The sequence below is a fragment of the Rattus rattus genome, chromosome 12 (genome assembly GCF_011064425.1).
Source record: "Rattus rattus isolate New Zealand chromosome 12, Rrattus_CSIRO_v1, whole genome shotgun sequence".
NCBI lineage: Eukaryota > Metazoa > Chordata > Mammalia > Rodentia > Muridae > Rattus > Rattus rattus.
Window position 1 is genome coordinate 7,357,059 of NC_046165.1, and position 17,084 is coordinate 7,374,142.

At 46.5% G+C, this 17,084-nt stretch overlaps 1 protein-coding gene across 1 annotated transcript in view; it reads left to right on the forward strand.

The window, feature by feature from the left end:
• Abcc4 (ATP binding cassette subfamily C member 4) overlaps positions 1 to 17,084 on the forward strand; it is a 232,806-nt gene that overhangs the window by 140,230 nt on the left and 75,492 nt on the right. The window contains exon 20 of the mRNA XM_032917695.1: positions 14,965 to 15,044. Coding sequence (XP_032773586.1) covers positions 14,965 to 15,044 — 80 coding nt within the window. The remainder of the gene's footprint in view (positions 1 to 14,964; positions 15,045 to 17,084) is intronic.

The following is a 17,084-nucleotide window of genomic DNA, read 5'->3' on the forward strand; positions in this document are numbered from 1 at the left end:
AAAAAAATCCCTCTTGGACAAGCAAGCAGTACGTTCCCTACAGCAGGAGAGGTCAAACGGTTGTCAGCTTCCTGTTTCCTTAGCAACAGAAGTTCTTAGCTTCCAGTGGGGTTCACAGTCTGAGAATCTTCCGAAATCGTATGCAAATTATGTTTGAGCTTTTTCCAGTGCTCGGGTTCTGTGGGGCTCTGTGGCTTTTCATCAGACCTGCCTCATTCCAGAGTCCAATCAGGGAGAGTCTTCTAGAGATCCGCTCTTCCTATAGCATAGGTACGTGGTTATGTGCAGTATCGTTGAAATCCATAGGTAAGGACAGAGCCTGATCTATCCTCCTGCCTTCTCCTTAAGGCTTAGAAAGGCATTTAATGGTTGCTTTAACACCAAGGTTCCCCTAGGAAATATGTGAAGTGTTTGTCATCCCTTCAGGGTAACTGCCCACCAAACTTAGAGCTAGGAGCTGTTGGACTTGCTGTGGGTCACATGACCATGGCAAGGGCTGGAATGAAGTGAACCACAAGTCCCTGTACTTAACTAATCAATTATGTCTCTCTCTCTGTGTCTCTCTGTGTGTCTCTGTCTGTCTGTCTCTCTGTGTTTCCCTCTGTGTCTCTGTCTATCTCTCTGTGTCTCTCTGTGTCTCTCTGTCTTTCTCATGTGTCTGTCTGTCTCTCTCTGTTTCTCTCTGTGTCTCTCTCTGTGTCTGTCTCTCTGTGTCTATCTCTGTCTCTGTGTGTCTCTCTGTGTCTCTCTGTGTGTCTCTGTCTCTGTGTCTGTCTCTCTATGTGTCTCTCTCTCTGTCTCTCTGTGTTTCTGTGTCTCTGTCTGTCTAGGTTTCTCTCTGTCTCTCTGTTTCTCTCTGTGTCTCTGTCTCTGTTCCCCCCCCCCCCAAGAACATTTATGACTGAAATTCTCAGGATGAGCTGGATGCCGCAGCGGCTGGCCTCTCCTTGGGTTTAGGTGTTGTTCCTTCGTGGAATCTGTGTCTGAATCAATAGATAAACCCGGGTGATAGATAATTTTTAGGTGCCTTATCCACCCAGTCCCCGGTAGTGTTTTATCTCTTAGCCTTGGCACTCCAGTCAGACTTTCTCTTGCGCTTGGGGGGTAGCCACATTTGCCCGACCGGTTGACTTCTGAAGGTGGTAGGCCTTAGAGCTTCAGCGGTGGCTGTGGCGGCGGCGTGGCCTGTGCGTCCCATTGTGACACTTTCCAGAGAATGACGTTCTTTTCTCTTCTTGCTTCTCCGGCTGCATCCGAGAGACTGGGAGAGAAAGCACTTCTGATGCTTCGTGTGTCATCCTGGACTGTCCGTCTCATTCGTCCCTCGGCTCACTTGTTACTCTGTTCACTCAGTGACTTAGGTCACTTGATCTTGAGGTGGAGTTATTCTAAATGGTTCGCTCCAGTTGCTGTTAGCCAAGAGAGCCTTCCCAAAACTCTTCTGACCAGGGGTGATAGTTAAAGTGGTTTAGTATCCGACACAGCTGCCATTAGTCAATCGGGGGAGGGGGAAGAGGCGTCCACTGCAGGTTTATTCATAACCATCCATGCCAGCTTAATGCCTGCCCAGCCTGACACCTTCCTGGCTCCTTCGTCCTAGCAGGTATTTATTAGAGCTTGCAGAGGTGTTCCGTAAGCAGCAGCGTGTCACAGATGTGTTGACAAGGACACGCCTTCTGAATCCCCATAATACTGGGTGTGGGTCCAGCCTGGCGACTTAGTAACTTGGAGTTAATTTCCTTGAGTTAAATTCTTCATCTCAAAGTCTCAGCTGCCTCGTCTCTACGTGCGAACAGTATCCGCGTTAGAGTTCGGTGAAGGCGTGTGCGTCCTGTGTGGTCTCTGACCTTCACCAGTCACATACCAGTGTCTGGTGCGTGATGATGCTTTAGGAACTTAAGTAAGAGTGAGCCCAAATGACCCTGAGAAAGTCTGGCATCAGTTCTGCACGGTGAGGGCGTGGTGTGAATTGGCACAGGCTCCATCGGTGCATGGTGAGGGCTCGGTGTGAATTGGCACAGGCTCCATCGGTGCATGGTGAGGGCTCGGTGTGAATTGGCACAGGCTCCATCGGTGCATGGTGAGGGTGCGGTGTGAACTGGCTCCATCGGGGCATGGTGAGGGCTTGGTGTGAATTGACATGGGCTTGGTGTGAATTGGCATGGGCTCCATCAGTGCATGGTGAGGGCTCGGTGTGAATTGGCACGGGCTCCATTGGTGCTTGGTGAGGTGTGAATTGGCTCCATCAGGGCATGGTGAGGGCACGGTGTGAATTGGCCCCATCAGGGCATGGTGAGGGTGCGGTGTGAATTGGCTCCATCAGGGCGTGGTTAGGGCTCAGTGTGAATTGGCACGGGTTCTTTCACAGAGTCAAAGTGGGACCGATCTCTTGGGCCATTTTCTGTAGATCCTAGTAAATGTGTCTGGAGCTGGCTTGGAGTGAGACAACGTCCTCTCAACCTAGTGCCTCCCTCCCCTGCCCCTTCCATGGTTCCTCCCAGACATAGCTTTCAAGGACCTCGAATACAAGACACAAATGAGATCTCTTCCCCACCGTAGGGAATGTCTAGTGGAGGCCTCTCGGTACTTCCTCTTTTTCTCTTTCTGTTCTATTACTCAAGACTGTCTCTGTCTTGGCATACCATAGGCCATGCATTTTCTGTCATCCAGGCGAACACTTGTCTGCCTCTGACCTTCCTAATTCTTAGTCTTGAAGGAGGCTCTTCCCCAACCCAGATTCTGTATACACCACCCTATTCCTTACCCTCTTTCAGATTCTCAAGTCCTCTTCTCTTTGTGAAGCTGTTAGGCTAACACAGTCTGGTTCCTATACCTCACCCTCTCTGGTAGTGGTCCTTGGTGTTACAGTTTCTCCAATGTCGTAATGCCTGGTATATCGTCCTTGCTTTCTTGTTTCTGCAGTGTGTGTGCGCGTGTGTGAGTATGCATATATGTGTGCATGTGTGTGTGCACATATATGTGTGCATGTGTGTGTGCGTGTGCACGTATGTGTGCATGTGCATATATGTGTGCATGTGCATATGTGTGTGTGAGTGTGCACATATATGTGTGCATGTCTGTATGTGTGTGTGTGAGTGTGCATATATGTGTGCACGTTGGCTGTCAGCAACGTTTTTATTCTTGCACAGTGCTCCTCCCTTGACTTCACTTTTATTTTTCAAAGTTTTCAGTTACAAAGGGTCTACCGCGGTCTCAAAACGCGGTTCGTGTCTGCTCTTTGCAAGTCCGAGACAGCGTGTTCATACAGCATCCACTACAGGATGCTGTGGTAATTTTCTATTTTTATTGCTTATTGGTAGTCTTTTACTGCGCCTAATGTATAAAGTTCGTGGTGCCATGGGTTGCTGTATTTGAAACAACGCATAGAGGGTTTGATGCTGGCTGTGGTTTCGGGCTTCCATCCAGTATCTTGAAATGTGCCCGTCCCTGCTGTTAACCTGCTATCCCTGGTGCCCTGTGTCTCTTTTCTGGTCTGCCTTTCACCCCTCACATTTTCCCGGGGACCCTCACATCCTAGACCCTCACGTGGTCAGTATCTACTGCAGCTCACCTCCCCCTGCCTCCTCTGTCTGTCAGCTGCACCCGGAGCCTGCTGCCCCCACCCCGCCTCCAGCTCTTCCCATCTGATTTGGGAATACGTTGCTGTCTAGACTTTCTAGAGAGCTTGAACGCCATCCTGCCTCTATCTGTAGGTGGCTGTACCCAGACTCAGCCTGTGGTCAGAAATATTAAAAATAGTTCACTGGAACACAGACAGATCCATTCCGTAGCGATGCAAAGAAAATAAGTGATGACCAAAGATGACAGGAAACACCAAGCATTGGAAATGGAGACTGAAATTGGAAGACAAACCATTTGCCGTCCGTAGCAGCAGGGCTTTCTATATACTTTTCTGTGCACTTCCTGCATGTTAGCCCTTGGTCTGGACAGCAGGGGAGTTTCACAGAACAAAGCAAACGAAAAACCCATCCTAAAATCCCCCCTCACACACACGCCTTTTTGACTTATGTGAATAATAATAAAAAGAACTCAAAGCCTTTGGCTTCCAGAAGCTCAGGAGAGACTTGTAAGAGCCGACTTTGCATGAAGGTGATTGGAGATATTCTTCCATCATTGAGAGCAGGGTTGGGGGCTATGAGGGATATAAAATCGCAGTGTCACCAGCCAGCGCTGAGCATTTTTTTTTTTTTGGTCAGATCCCAAGGATTAGTGTGCAGATGAGAGAGAACCACTGTTTTAGTGAATGGTGAATTATTGCTGACTTGGTTGTCAACATTTTGGCGAGTTCCCTAATGTGTCTGTAGACTGAAGGGAGCCAGGGGTTGTCATTCACAGCCTAGCAGCTGGAAGTAAGCTTCTGGTGTTGCCCCAGCGGATGTCATGTGGGACAGTGACCACAGTGTGGATTCCGTGCCTCAGTCTCTCCTCAGTCACTTTCCTTGCTTTTATTTTATAGGTTTGGTTTGTATCCTTTTTAATGTAAGGTTGTTGGTACTCAGATTTCACACCTTGTAAAGAAAGGTTGGGTTTCATAGCACCTCACCGACACCCCAGGAGGTGAGCTGTAGCCCCGTGTAGGTGCGGTGTCTGCATGAGTGTGAGTTTAAGAGTCGTAGATGCTGAAAGCACTTTAAGCTACCAAGCAGATGGAAGCTCAGTAGATTGGCTACAGTGTATCCTGGAAAATATGTATCCAGAACCTTGGGGATACTGGGAAGCAAAACGAAATTGTCTCTAATCAAACAGTGTAAGAAATCTGTCTTAATGCATGGAGGTTAGATACAGCTTCCTCCCTATTTCTTCCTTCCTTCCTTTTTCTTCCTTCTTCCCTTCCTTCCTCCCTTCCTTCCTTCCTTCCTCCCTCCCTCCCTCCCTCTCTTTCTTTCTTTTCCTTCCTTCCTTCCTTTCTTTCTTCCTTTCTTTCCCTTTCCTTCCCTTCCCCTCCCTCCCTCCTTCCTTTCTTTCTTTCTTTCTTTTCCTTCCTTCCTTCCATTCTTTCTTCCTTTCTTTCCCTTCCCTTCCCTCCCTCCCACTCTCCCTCCCTCCTTCCTTCCTTCCTTTCTTTCTCTCTTTCTTTTTCTTCCTTCCTTCCTTTCTTCCTCCCTCCTTCCCTTCCTTTCTCTTCCTTCCTTTTTCTTCCTTCCTTTTCTTCCTTCCTTCCTTCTTTTCTTCCTTCCTTCCTTCTTTTCTTCCTTCCTTCCTTCCTTCCTTCCTTCCTTCCTTCCTTCCTTTCCTTCTTATTTCTTTTTAAGACAAAGTCTCATGCCATCTAATTAGCCTTGGGCTTGCTATGGAGCCCAAGCTAACTTTAAATTATGCTCTGTCCACCCTGAGAAGGTGCCAGAATCGTAGGCATACACCACCAGGCCAGCATATGTGGTGCCAGGGATCTAACCCAGGGATCTCTGCAGGCGAGCCTAGCACTCTACCAGCTGAGCCACTGTTCCAGCCAGGCACGGAGTATGCCTCTGCCAGAGCATATGGGGGCTCATTTCAGGCTCGATTCTACTACTTAGCTAAAAGGTTTCCTTTCTTCACATCGCTAACATAAATGGGTGTGGCAGTAGCTCAAGAAACATGCACCACTCAGTTATACGGAGCCAAGTCCTTGGGGTACAACCTACACTCAAGGAAGCAAGACATAGACGCAGTTAAAAAATGGTTTTGCATTGGTTGGTCCCCAAAAATGCTAGTCGTAGGTCAAGAAAAGACATACGTGATGTCTGTCTTCTATGACATCAGAAGCTTGTGATCCACTTGAATAGTTTCTGCCAGGGTATTTTAATTTTTTTTTCAGAGCTTTGATACTTAAAGTGTTAGTGATTTAGAATTTACAAAGAGCATCACTTACCAATTTTAGTAAGCCTGACTATCGTGTGTATGTGTGCGTGTGCCTGTGCCTGTGTGTGTGTGTGTGTGTGTGTGTGTGTGTGTGTGTGTGTGTGCGTGCACTCGATACTGCTGTGGTCAAGGTTTCTGGTTGCTGGGGGTGGAGTCTCCACACGGTGGCTCTGATAAGGGCAGATAGACTGGATGGTGATTGGGACGGTGACTGCTCTGCGATCTGGACTGAGCATGTATGATGGTGTTATAGGGAGCATACATACCAAGTCCTTAGCAGCCCTTCTGTACCTTGAATGCCTCCTTTTCAGATTATAATTCCTCCAAGGGTCCACCTTAAGTTGCTTTTGGTACATTAACCGGGGCCATTGCTATCTGTGTGTCCCAAAGGGCTACATAGTTATCCAAAGCTTACCTTGTAGACAAAGCAAGTTTCCTGAGCTGTGTTCAGTAGCGAGGTTGGAAGGACTAAGGCCCTGGCAGATGGAGCTGAGGCAGGATTGAGACACTTCCAGAAAAGATGGGTAAAGAATGGAGTGAGGGTACGTGCAGCCAGGAGGGATACCTGGTACCCATCTTCCTTCCCCCGTGTTCTCCAAGGCCAGATAGGACTGATAGAGTAATTAAGGTGCAGACTAGGTTGTTTCAAAAGAAAAAAAAAAAAAAAAAGCCAAGACGTGCTGGTAATTGTGAGAAATCCAGATAAGACAAAAGTGCCTTTCGTATTTCCCTACCGGTGTTTGGGCACTGGTCTGGGACAAGGTTCAAGAAGCTGGGTGTGGGCAGTCATGGATCACTTTTGAAGGCCTGCGTTTGGTCTTGCCTTGTTGAGTTTGAAATGCTTTGTGAAATAACTGTGTGTCTTGAGTTAGGCCAGGAAAAACTGGGCAGGTAAGATTTGGAATGGTCAAGAAACAGGAAGCAAGATGGCTTTCTTTTTAAAAGGGAGTTGAGAGGTAGGGACACACAGAGAGAGGTGGGGGGAGCATGGAGGGGAGGGGAGAGGAGAGGAGAGAGAACGAGAAGTAGTTCTGTCCTTAGATTAAGGGCCAGGAAAAGCTGCTGAGGGAAGCTGTCTTGAAGAATGAGGTTTGTCATGCTTCTCTTCGCTGTGACATAAGAAATCCCCAGAAGGCTGGGCAGGTGGACCCCCATCCCAGTATGAAGCATTGCGGCCCCTTGAGCAAAGGCTACTGGTCTTTATCTCCTCTAACATGAGCAGTGTGGTCATAACCTGCAGACCTCCTCTACGTGAGCGTCCAGTAGACAGGAAAGGCCCTACTAAGTGGGAGACAGGCAGTTCTAGGAGATGGACAGATGCGGGAAGCTGAGTCTGCCCGGCATCCGCCTCCTCCTCTGTGTCATGAAGATTCTCCACAGTCTCGGGATTCTAGTCCTGTGGTTGGGAGGTTACTAGCTGTGAGAGCCTTTCATGCCCTGTTTCAGCGTTGAACTCCTACAATAATGAGTAGCACCCTGAGTGTGCACACTGCTCCTGAACTTGGTAGAAGGCTCCTGGCCATGTTCTCGTTCATCCTCCTGATCTCCGACCTCTGAGGCAGGGAAAGGCACACACGCCCATCTACCGTCGCGTTTTCACAGACTTCGAATGAGTCCTCTGACTTCCCTCCTGCCTGTATGGGCAGAGGAGGAGAAGAACCTGTGTGGCCCTATTCTCGTGGCCTGTTGTTTCACGCCACCGATTGTCACTGTGTTGGTGGCCTGTTCTGACAGGAAATGAGCCAGAGCAGAGGCCCTCCAGCAGAGAGGACCTCTCCACATCTCCTGCTCTGTTCTCACACTAGGTTGGCTGGAATTTTTGGTAGAGTCGAGGCTGACCCACCCTTCAAATGGCTTCCTCATCTCCCGTGACTACAACTGTTGACCTAGCGACTCAGCTGGGCTCTGCTCAGTGCTGTCTGCCATGGACTTGTCCTCTGCTGAGCCCTCCTCAGTCATTGTACCTAGAACACCGATTCACCCTCCTGTCTGTGCTATTGGACAGTGCACCCTGGAGGGCACTTAAATTTAGATACCACATCTCATGAGGCCAGTTGGTAAGCTTGCTCCCCTCTTTCTCGTCTCCCTAACGTTGGCTACAGGTCCATAGGAGGCCACCCTCACTTGGCGCCCAGCCTGAGCCTGACACTTCTGCCTCCAACTCTCTCTACTCTCTGTAGGCTACCAACCAAAGGTAAACCCTCCCAGTCAAACAATGCACACACACACACACACACACACACACACACACACACACACACACCACCCCCAATGTGCTGTGTTAGCAAAAGGCTCACTAAGCTCTTGCCCTCAAGGTCAAGTATGGTATGAATTAGTGGAACTGGAACTGCGTTTGCTGGTACCTAACTAAGACTATTTCTGTGGCAAAGAACCCGGCTCAGAGGGGAAATAATAAAGTGGATGACCTGGATGAACCTCAGAAGTGTCAGATAAAAAAACACGGGCTATAAAAGACCACATAGAAATTGATTCTATTTGTTTAAAAGGAACTGTAAAAAGACATATAAGACAAGGTGCATCCGTGGTTACCTGAGGCTGGGAATTATTGTAAATGGCAGGAGATATTGGGGAGGGGCTGGTGATGAGGGGAAAACATGCTAAACTTCCTTTGAGAGATAATTACATTGTTTAGTAAGGTTACCAAGATACACTGAATTATGAGAAATATACCTCAGTAAAAAAATATTTTGATACAGAGAAATAGTGCCTTTAAAAACTAAGATTATAAAGCAGGGAGAGGAGGCTTGGGTGGGGAACCATTTCTTGTGGAAGCATCAGAATCTATATGGATCTCCAACACCTACATAATAAGCCGGATACAGCACTGGCCTGGAATCCTAGGAGGAAGGACGTTAATAAGGCTTGCTGACCACTTAGTCTAACTGAATTGACATGCTCTAGGTTTGTGTGAGAATCTAACTCAAAAAGTAAGGTGAAGGGTGATACAGGAGGGCATTCATGTTGACCTCTGACTTCCACACATGTATGTGTGGACACACACGTATGTTCACACACACTAAGACACACTAAGACATTCACACGTGTAAAAACACACACTAATGCACACATATTTACACACTAACATACACATTAACACACATACACATTAGCATATACATTAACATATACATGCACACACACTAACACATACATTCACACACATATTCACACACAATAACACATACACACTAAGATACATTCACACGGAAACACACACACTAATGCACACTTAACATACTTACACATTAACACACTTACATACACATTAACATATATACACACACCAATACACATTCACACACACTCACACACACATACACACACACTAACACACATATACACATCCACATATTAACATACACATAAACACAGATTCCAGCCAGACATTGATACTTCTGTAACTATAAAAGAATCTGACCAAGGGAGAGAGGTCAGAATTCTAGCTGTGGCAGTAATTCGAGAATATATTCTACAATCAGTTCCTAAAGTAAAACCCCTCATAAATTTCTATTTTGAAAAGAAGTTTGGTGACCACGTTTATGAACTTTTCTCTGGACAAGTCAGAGAAGCAGAGCCACGTGGGAGGAACCAGGGTGACAGCGTGGACTTCAGGGCAGCCAGCCTGTCCCAGTTTCTCATACTCAGTCTTGTCCATGTTATGTGCACTGTGAAGATATTCAGAAATGTTAGAGTCTCCTCTTAGATGATTATTTAGTTCCCAGACAATGTCTCACTGGCCATGTCTGGCTTGGAGCTGGGGTAGTTCCTAGGGATAGAAGCTGTGGGTTTAAAGGGGTTAAACTCCCAAAGCCATTTGTTTCTATAACACACACACACCCCAGTCTGCCTGTGCGGTATAATGTTAGGGCAATATGGAATCTTCCTTTCTTTTGAAATTGGCATTTGTTCCTTGTCCATAGTAATATCTTTTACTAGAACAATTTCTTTCAACAACCCAGTGTCCCCTTTTCTGTCACCCTCTCCTTTCTTCCTGGTCTCTTTTTTCCCAATCACTCTTGTGTGTTCATGTCATTCATATATATGTGTGTGTGTGTGTGTGTGTGTGTGTGTGTGTGTGTGTAGCATATATATATTATATATATATAATATAATATATATATATATGTATATGTATGGACCATCTAGGATTCTCCAACGAGAGAGAAAATATGTGGCACTCGTCCGAGTCTGGCTTGCTTCGCGTGCTGTGATAATTTCCAGTTGTTTCTGTTTGCCAGCGGACTTGAACGCGGCTGACTGGGGCTTCGTTTGTGGAACACACCTCACGTTTAATCATTCATGTGCTGATGAACACCTGGGCTGACTTCGTAGCGTACATTTTGGCTTTTGTGAATAGTGAGGCCAGGGGCATGGTTATGCAGGCATCTGGTGCGTTGAGTAAGCGTCCTTTGGGTGTGTTACGTAGGAGTGGTGCCGTAGGTCAAACGGGAATCCTGGCTTTAGTTTCGTGGGGCACCTCCGTACTGATTTTCATAGCAGCGAAATCAGTTTATATTCCCACCAGCTGTGCACAAAGCTTCCTGGCTTCCCAGCATCCGGTACCTTAACCGGCATTTTCTCCTGCTGATAACCATCTGCGTAGAGCTTCAGTGTATTCTAGTTTGCATTTTCTCTGCAGCCGGACAGTTTGGACTTTTCCATGTTCTCCGGCCATCTGTCTTTCATAATTCGAGAACCATCTATTATATTATTATATGGCCCCTCTGTCATCACTTCTGCATATTGTACACGTTTATGTGTGTGTGCACATGCACACAGGTGTATGTGTATCGCATACATGTGTGTGGATGCCAGAGGTCAATGTTGTTATTATTATAATTATTATTATTATTAATTATTTGAGACAAGGTCTCTCACTTACCTGAAGCTCGTCAGTTCAGCTAGTTGGCTGCCCAGTGAGCCCCATCAGTTCTCCTGTCTTTGCTCCCTAGTGTGGATAAGCACACGCTGTTGATCCTGTGTTTTTATGAGTTCTGGGGACTGAGCTCACACCTTCATGCTTGCACTGAAGAGTGCTTTACAGAAGAACCGTCTCCTCACTTCCTGGCTGTTTGAGGGTTTTTTTTTTTTTTTAAGAAATCTTTTTTTTTTTCTTTTTCTGGGGCTGGGGACCGAACCCAGGACCTTGCGCTTCCTAGGTAAGCGCTCTACCACTGAGCCAAATCCCCAACCCCTTGTTTGAGGGTTTTTATTTTAAGTTATTCATACATAGATCCTAGATATTAATCCTCTGTCTAAGCATCCTTTAGAACAATAGTGTCCAACCTTCCTACTGCTGTGATCCTTTTAATACAGTTCCGCATGCTGTGGTGAGCCCGGACTATGAAGCTGTCTTTGTAACTACTTCATAACTATAATTTTGCTACTGTTATTTATCATAGTGTAAATATCCCATGCGCATGTGCAGGACATCGGATATGTGACCACCAAGAGGGTCAAGACCGGTAGGTTGAGAACCATTGCTTTGGAGTAGCATAGTGGTGGGAAGAGTGGATACTCACACACGAGCGAAGCCACAGTCCTGTTCTCCACTCTGTGTGAGAAGGCAGACCAAAGAACTTCGTCTGAGACCGAAATCTGATAAAAGAAGGGGGGACTCCAAGACATAGGCACAGCCACAGGCTCTCTGGACACAACTGCTGTGACTCAGGAAATAACACAGGCATTGACGAATAGGATTGCATGAAACTGAAAGGTTTTGCGTCGCTAGGGGAATAAATATGCAGCAGAACGAGAAGACACCTCAGAAAGGAAGAAAACCGTTGACCCGGGGTTTTTTTGTTTGCTGTGTTTTGTTTCAGCGTGTTATAGAGCATGGTATCTGGCCTCTTAATTCTGGGCCTGGTGAATGTGCAGAACCAGGGCCTGGGCCCTACTTCTCACAGAGAGAGAGTAATCCCTGGGGGACTCGCTTTGAGTCCTGTGCACTGGTGCTAAGGGAGACGGGCCTTCTGCATGTACGCAGAGACCGTGGTGGAGGGAGAACCCAGTCATCTGGGAGCACATCAACAGGTTGCTTGTGAGAAGTCTGGAAAGGCTGTGATTAATGTCGTGGCAAGAGAAGTTAGCAGTTCCGAGGGCAGAGAGGCTCAGTAGCATTCGGGTGTTGTTCTGGAAGGCGAGATTTGGCGTAACTTATGTATGAAAGGAAGCAAGCTGTTGTATTAGAGCAGCTTGCTTGGACTGGATTCTCTCGGGAAACTCGCTCCCCTCCCCGCTCACCTCCCCTGAGACATCTCTGTGGGGACCACATGTCATCATCCGGATGAAGGGGCAGAGCATGGGGGAACTCAACATGAGGATTTGATTTGGAGACTTCTCAGCAAATGAGTCCGAGGCCTTGAACTCCGTCCGCCTCACAATCCCAGATTTCGATGTCAGCTCAGCTGTAAGGCAGAAACATCTTCCACAAACACTGTTCATTCTCTCACCGTGTTTCTTAAGAGTCACCATAAGCACCCCCTTGCCTCACGTTATATATGGTGGGTGGGAGTGAGAGCTGTGGGCGATCTCGGCCAGGGAGTTCTGCTGCCTGGGGCGAGTGTGGGGATGCACAGCACAGGACAGAACGAGACCCCCGAGGAGGTCTTCCTGCACCACTCCCTGCATTACTGGCTTGAGATGCGGTCTCTCACTGAACCAGAACGTTGCAGGTTACTCTGGGTTGCCCGGCCTGCGAGCTTGTGGGATCCACCTGTCTCCCCTCTCAGACGTTCCCGGCTTCCTCCCTGGGTATCGGGGACTACTCCAGCTCAGGGCCTTACGCTGACTGAGCAGATGCTCTTACCCATTGAGCCGTAGTAATTTTCTTCCTTTGTTATTGTTTCTTAGGTTTCTTAGTGAACTTAAAGATTAGTTCATAAAGCCTATGGCGTGCATGGATGGCGGGGGTGTGGGGGTTTGACCAGTCGTAATGTTTCCTCAGATGCGTCTGATTTGAACTCTTCAGTCTTTTCTCCTTCCAAGCCTGGTCTAGAGAGCGGCTGTGGAGCAACCTTGGGATCCTTGGGCACTTAGACTTAAGTTAGACGCCACCCAGCTGTTGGACCAGAATCCACAGTTTGATAGCTGGATAGCCTCTCCCAGCGGTATGCTTCAGAACCTGGCTAACAGTTACTGTCCCAGCTTTTTGTTTGTTTTTTCGAGCGCTTGTTAAAAGGTGCCTGGCACCCTGACAGGGTTCCTTCATATCATGGGCTCCTTTAACCCTCAGGATGAGACTCTGAAGGGGGTGTTACTAAGAGCTACAAAGAGTTGTCACTGGGCCTGCCAAAGAGGTCATGAAAGACACTTTCTGCAGTCTGCATGTGTCCTGAGCTGGAGACAGGAAGGTTGTGGCCTCCCTGTCTCTGGTGTGCACACCCGTGCTTTCCGGTAGAACCCAGGTGCTCTGCAAGAATTAGATTTGCACCAGGGGCTACAGAAGCATCAGCCAGAAAATTGCTCAGGGAGTTGCCTGCCTCAAAGTAGACTGGCTATCTATCACCTATTTTATCTATCATGTATGTATGTATGTATGTATGATCTATCTATCAATCTATCATGTATGTATATATCTATCATCTATCTATCTATACATACCTATCATCCATCCATCTGTCTGTCTCTCTATCATCTATTTATCAATCCTTCTATCATCCATCTATCTATCCATCCATATCTATCATCCATCTATCTGTCTATCATCTATCTATCTATCTTCCAAGCATCTATCTATCCATCCATCATCTTATCAATCTATCATGTATGTATGTATGTATGTATCTATACATACCTATCATCCATCCATCTTTCTGTCTCTCTGTCTATCATCTATCCATCCATCCATCCATCTATCCATCCATCTGTCATCCTTCTATCTGTCTATTATCTATCTATCTATCTATCTATCTATCTATCTATCTATCTATCTATCTATCATGTCTGTCTGTCTATCATCCATCATCTATCTATCTATCTATCTATCTATCTATCTATCTATCTATCAGTCATCCATCTGTCCATCCATCCATCCATCACCTGTTTGTCTCTAAAGCATGCTTGGTAGAAGCCAGTTTTGATTGGTCCCCTCTGAAGCCTTCACCATTGCCCTTGGGATCTTCTCCAGGGGAATCGCAGGGCATGGTAGGAACTTGTGCAGCACTGCTTCTGTTTCCCTTCTACTTTCCTCTTGTCTCTCTTCTTGCTCAATCAAGCCTGCAGCCGTCACCCTGGCCACCCGTCTGACAGGAATGACGTGGACACTGGTAGGAGTGACCTCACAGTGTCTCCTCACCGGGCAGCATCTTGAGTTTCTCTGGGATGTGAGGTCCGATGATACATCTTTGGGGCAAAACACTGATACTATTATATACGTTTAGAAAAAAAAGTTCTCAAGATCAAAGAAAAACTGACATAGCAATTGGAATTCATTAATGTTTGTGTTTACTCATTTTCATCTTTCTTCTCTGCACTTGGATTGACCTAGTGAGACTTAAAAGTTCAGGGATGCGCTTCAACAATGCCAACCCAACTCTGTCACTGGTTTTTCCCATTTCCTGTGTGTGTGTGTGCATGTGTGTGTGTGTGCATGTGTGTGTGCATGTGTATGTGTGTATGTTTGTGTGTGTGTATGTATGTGTGTGTATGTTTGTGTATGTATGTATGTATGTGTGTGTGTTTGTGTATGCGTGTGTATGTGTGCATGTGTATGTGTGTGTGCATGTGTATGTGTATATGTTTGTGTGTACATGTGTGTATGTGTGTGTATGTATGTGTGCGTGTTTGTGTATGCGTGTGTATGTGGGCGTTTGTGTGTGCATGTGTGTGTACATATATATGTATTATTTTTAATGAGGGCCACATTGTAATTCTCTGTCCAGCAGCATTTGGTGGTATTTTATTTCCTTTAGGTATCACTCCATATTCTTTTTCTTGTCATTGACATCGGCTGATTTTGTACGAATGCATAATATATTAAACACATATGCATCTAAAATATTGTTTTGATTTGTTTGCAAGTTGTTTCTCTTAGGGGTCTGTCTGGGGAGATGTGTAATTTCTCATGTCCTGTGCCTGCAGGAAGGATTTTAAATCGTTTCTCCAAGGACATCGGACACATGGACGACTTGCTTCCCCTAACGTTTCTAGACTTCATCCAGGTATGTACAGTGATATCATGTTCTCAGATGCAGAATGGTGTCACCCTTTGGCCTCCCTTCTGTTTTCCAAGGCCTTTCCACAAGGGAAAGGGGTGGCAGTGGGCTGGAGACGTGTGCTGTTACCTGAACAAAAGGCCATGTTTGCAGAGGAAAGGTGTGGCTGTGCTTTAGAGACTAAGTTAGCGTGAGTAATGTGCTGTGTGGGAGTGGCTGAGCGTTCGTGTCAGGGTTGGTTCGTGGCAGCTACATGCTGGTAAGTGGCTTTCCATCTGCCTCCCAGGTATCTGGCATGGATTCGCTTTACTGTGAACACATTTCATAATATAGAAACAATCACCTCTCACGGAAAGATAGCCCAGATTAACAAAATTATGCATTGTATTGCCACAAAGGGCAAATATTTACTGCACTGTTTTGTTTTTGGCTTTGTTTTGTTTTTTTTGTTTTTGAAGGGGGGGTGGGGTAAAACCAGGTGTGGTTACTTACAAAGAACAGATTAGCAATAATCAGGTGAAAATAATACTTTGTTAGCAAGGACAATGGAGAGTGCTTATTGCAGATTCAAAGCTTTAAATGCAGGCATGCTTAAGCCAATAATAGTACAGGATCAAAGTCTTCTCAGAAAATGTCTGCTTTTGTTTTTTTGGGGTTTTTTTTTTTTTTTTTGACAGCTTTTCTTTTCACACGTTGATTGCTCTGTCTTAAGGTGTCTTTAATAAAAGGATACCACAGAAATGCCTGCTTTTAGCATGTTGTTTTGTCTGTGAACTTGAGGGCCAAAAGAATCATGTTGGGTCACCTTTCTCTCATCTCCTCATTCAGTGCTGTTGCCCCTGCGGTTTGATTTGTTTTGTTTTGCTTTCTTCTGTCATTTAATTCTGTCGACTTTTCAGTGACTCAGGCAGGGGATCGTCTCTGTTTCGCCCTAAGCGTTTATTTTGGAGAAGAAATGCATCTCACAAGAACTGTGCAGATTTTAAAATCCAAGATAGGCCTGTGGCTCCCTTGCGATGAAATTGAACCCTTTTCGCTCGTCCTAACCGCTGGTTTACAGCTGTTTTCACCGGAAGCCAAGTTGCAGGCCGGAAGTGGAATCCTCACAGGGGATTCAGTTGAGCCAGAGCCCGGCTGGGCCCCTGCGGTCCACAGTTGAGCCTGAATCTTGCTGGGCCCCTGGGGTCCACAGTTGGGCTGGAATCCCTGTTAATCACTCAGAAAGGGAGCCCAGGCTGTCTGACTGCCAACAGCCAGGCCCACGGGTGAAGACTTCTCTTCCTTACACCCACGCGGGGCCCACAGGCCGAGTCTGCACCGCAGATAAACGCGCCAGACCCCTTTTGGTTCTGTGAACTTATTTTTAAAATGTTTGCTACCGGCTTGGGCTATGCCCTTACCCCCTAGAAGCAACTCTTCGTGGCAGAGGCCCCCCCACCCCAACCTCATAGAATACAGATAACTTTAAGCACATGTTTTGACAACGATTATTAATTACTTCTTAGAAGAATTAGCAAAGGGCTCTCTCCACAACCGTGAGCCAGGCCAAGGCTGAGTTTCGGAAGCTGGCTGGCCCACTGAGCGATTAGCAGAGTGAGCCCTGCTAATTAGAATCCCTCCCTCGTGCGTTTTTTGTAGCGCCTATGGAGGGATGGTGCTTCTTGATTTCAGTACAGAGCATTCTCGGCCTTGTGAGGGGAGAGAAGATTCTGTACTTCAGTTCTTTATTCATCATCCACCATTGGTACACTTAACCATTGTCGACTACTTCTGGATCCTGATAGCCAGTTTCTAGAATCTTAAAAGGGGTGAATCTCGACGCCGTCGTTGTCCCTCCCCCGCCCCCAAAAGGAGTTTCCCGCGAAGGATAACTCACTTATCAAGCATGATTCAGATCTGTTGTCATTCAGTTCATTTGCAGGTGTCTTTAATAAGCCTTCCCATAATCCTTTCAGGAAGAAATATTTTCTCCTTTTAAAAATAGTATTAGCTAAATATAAAAGCACTGATCTCCTGCCATTGTTGTTGGTTCTTTGAGGGACATTT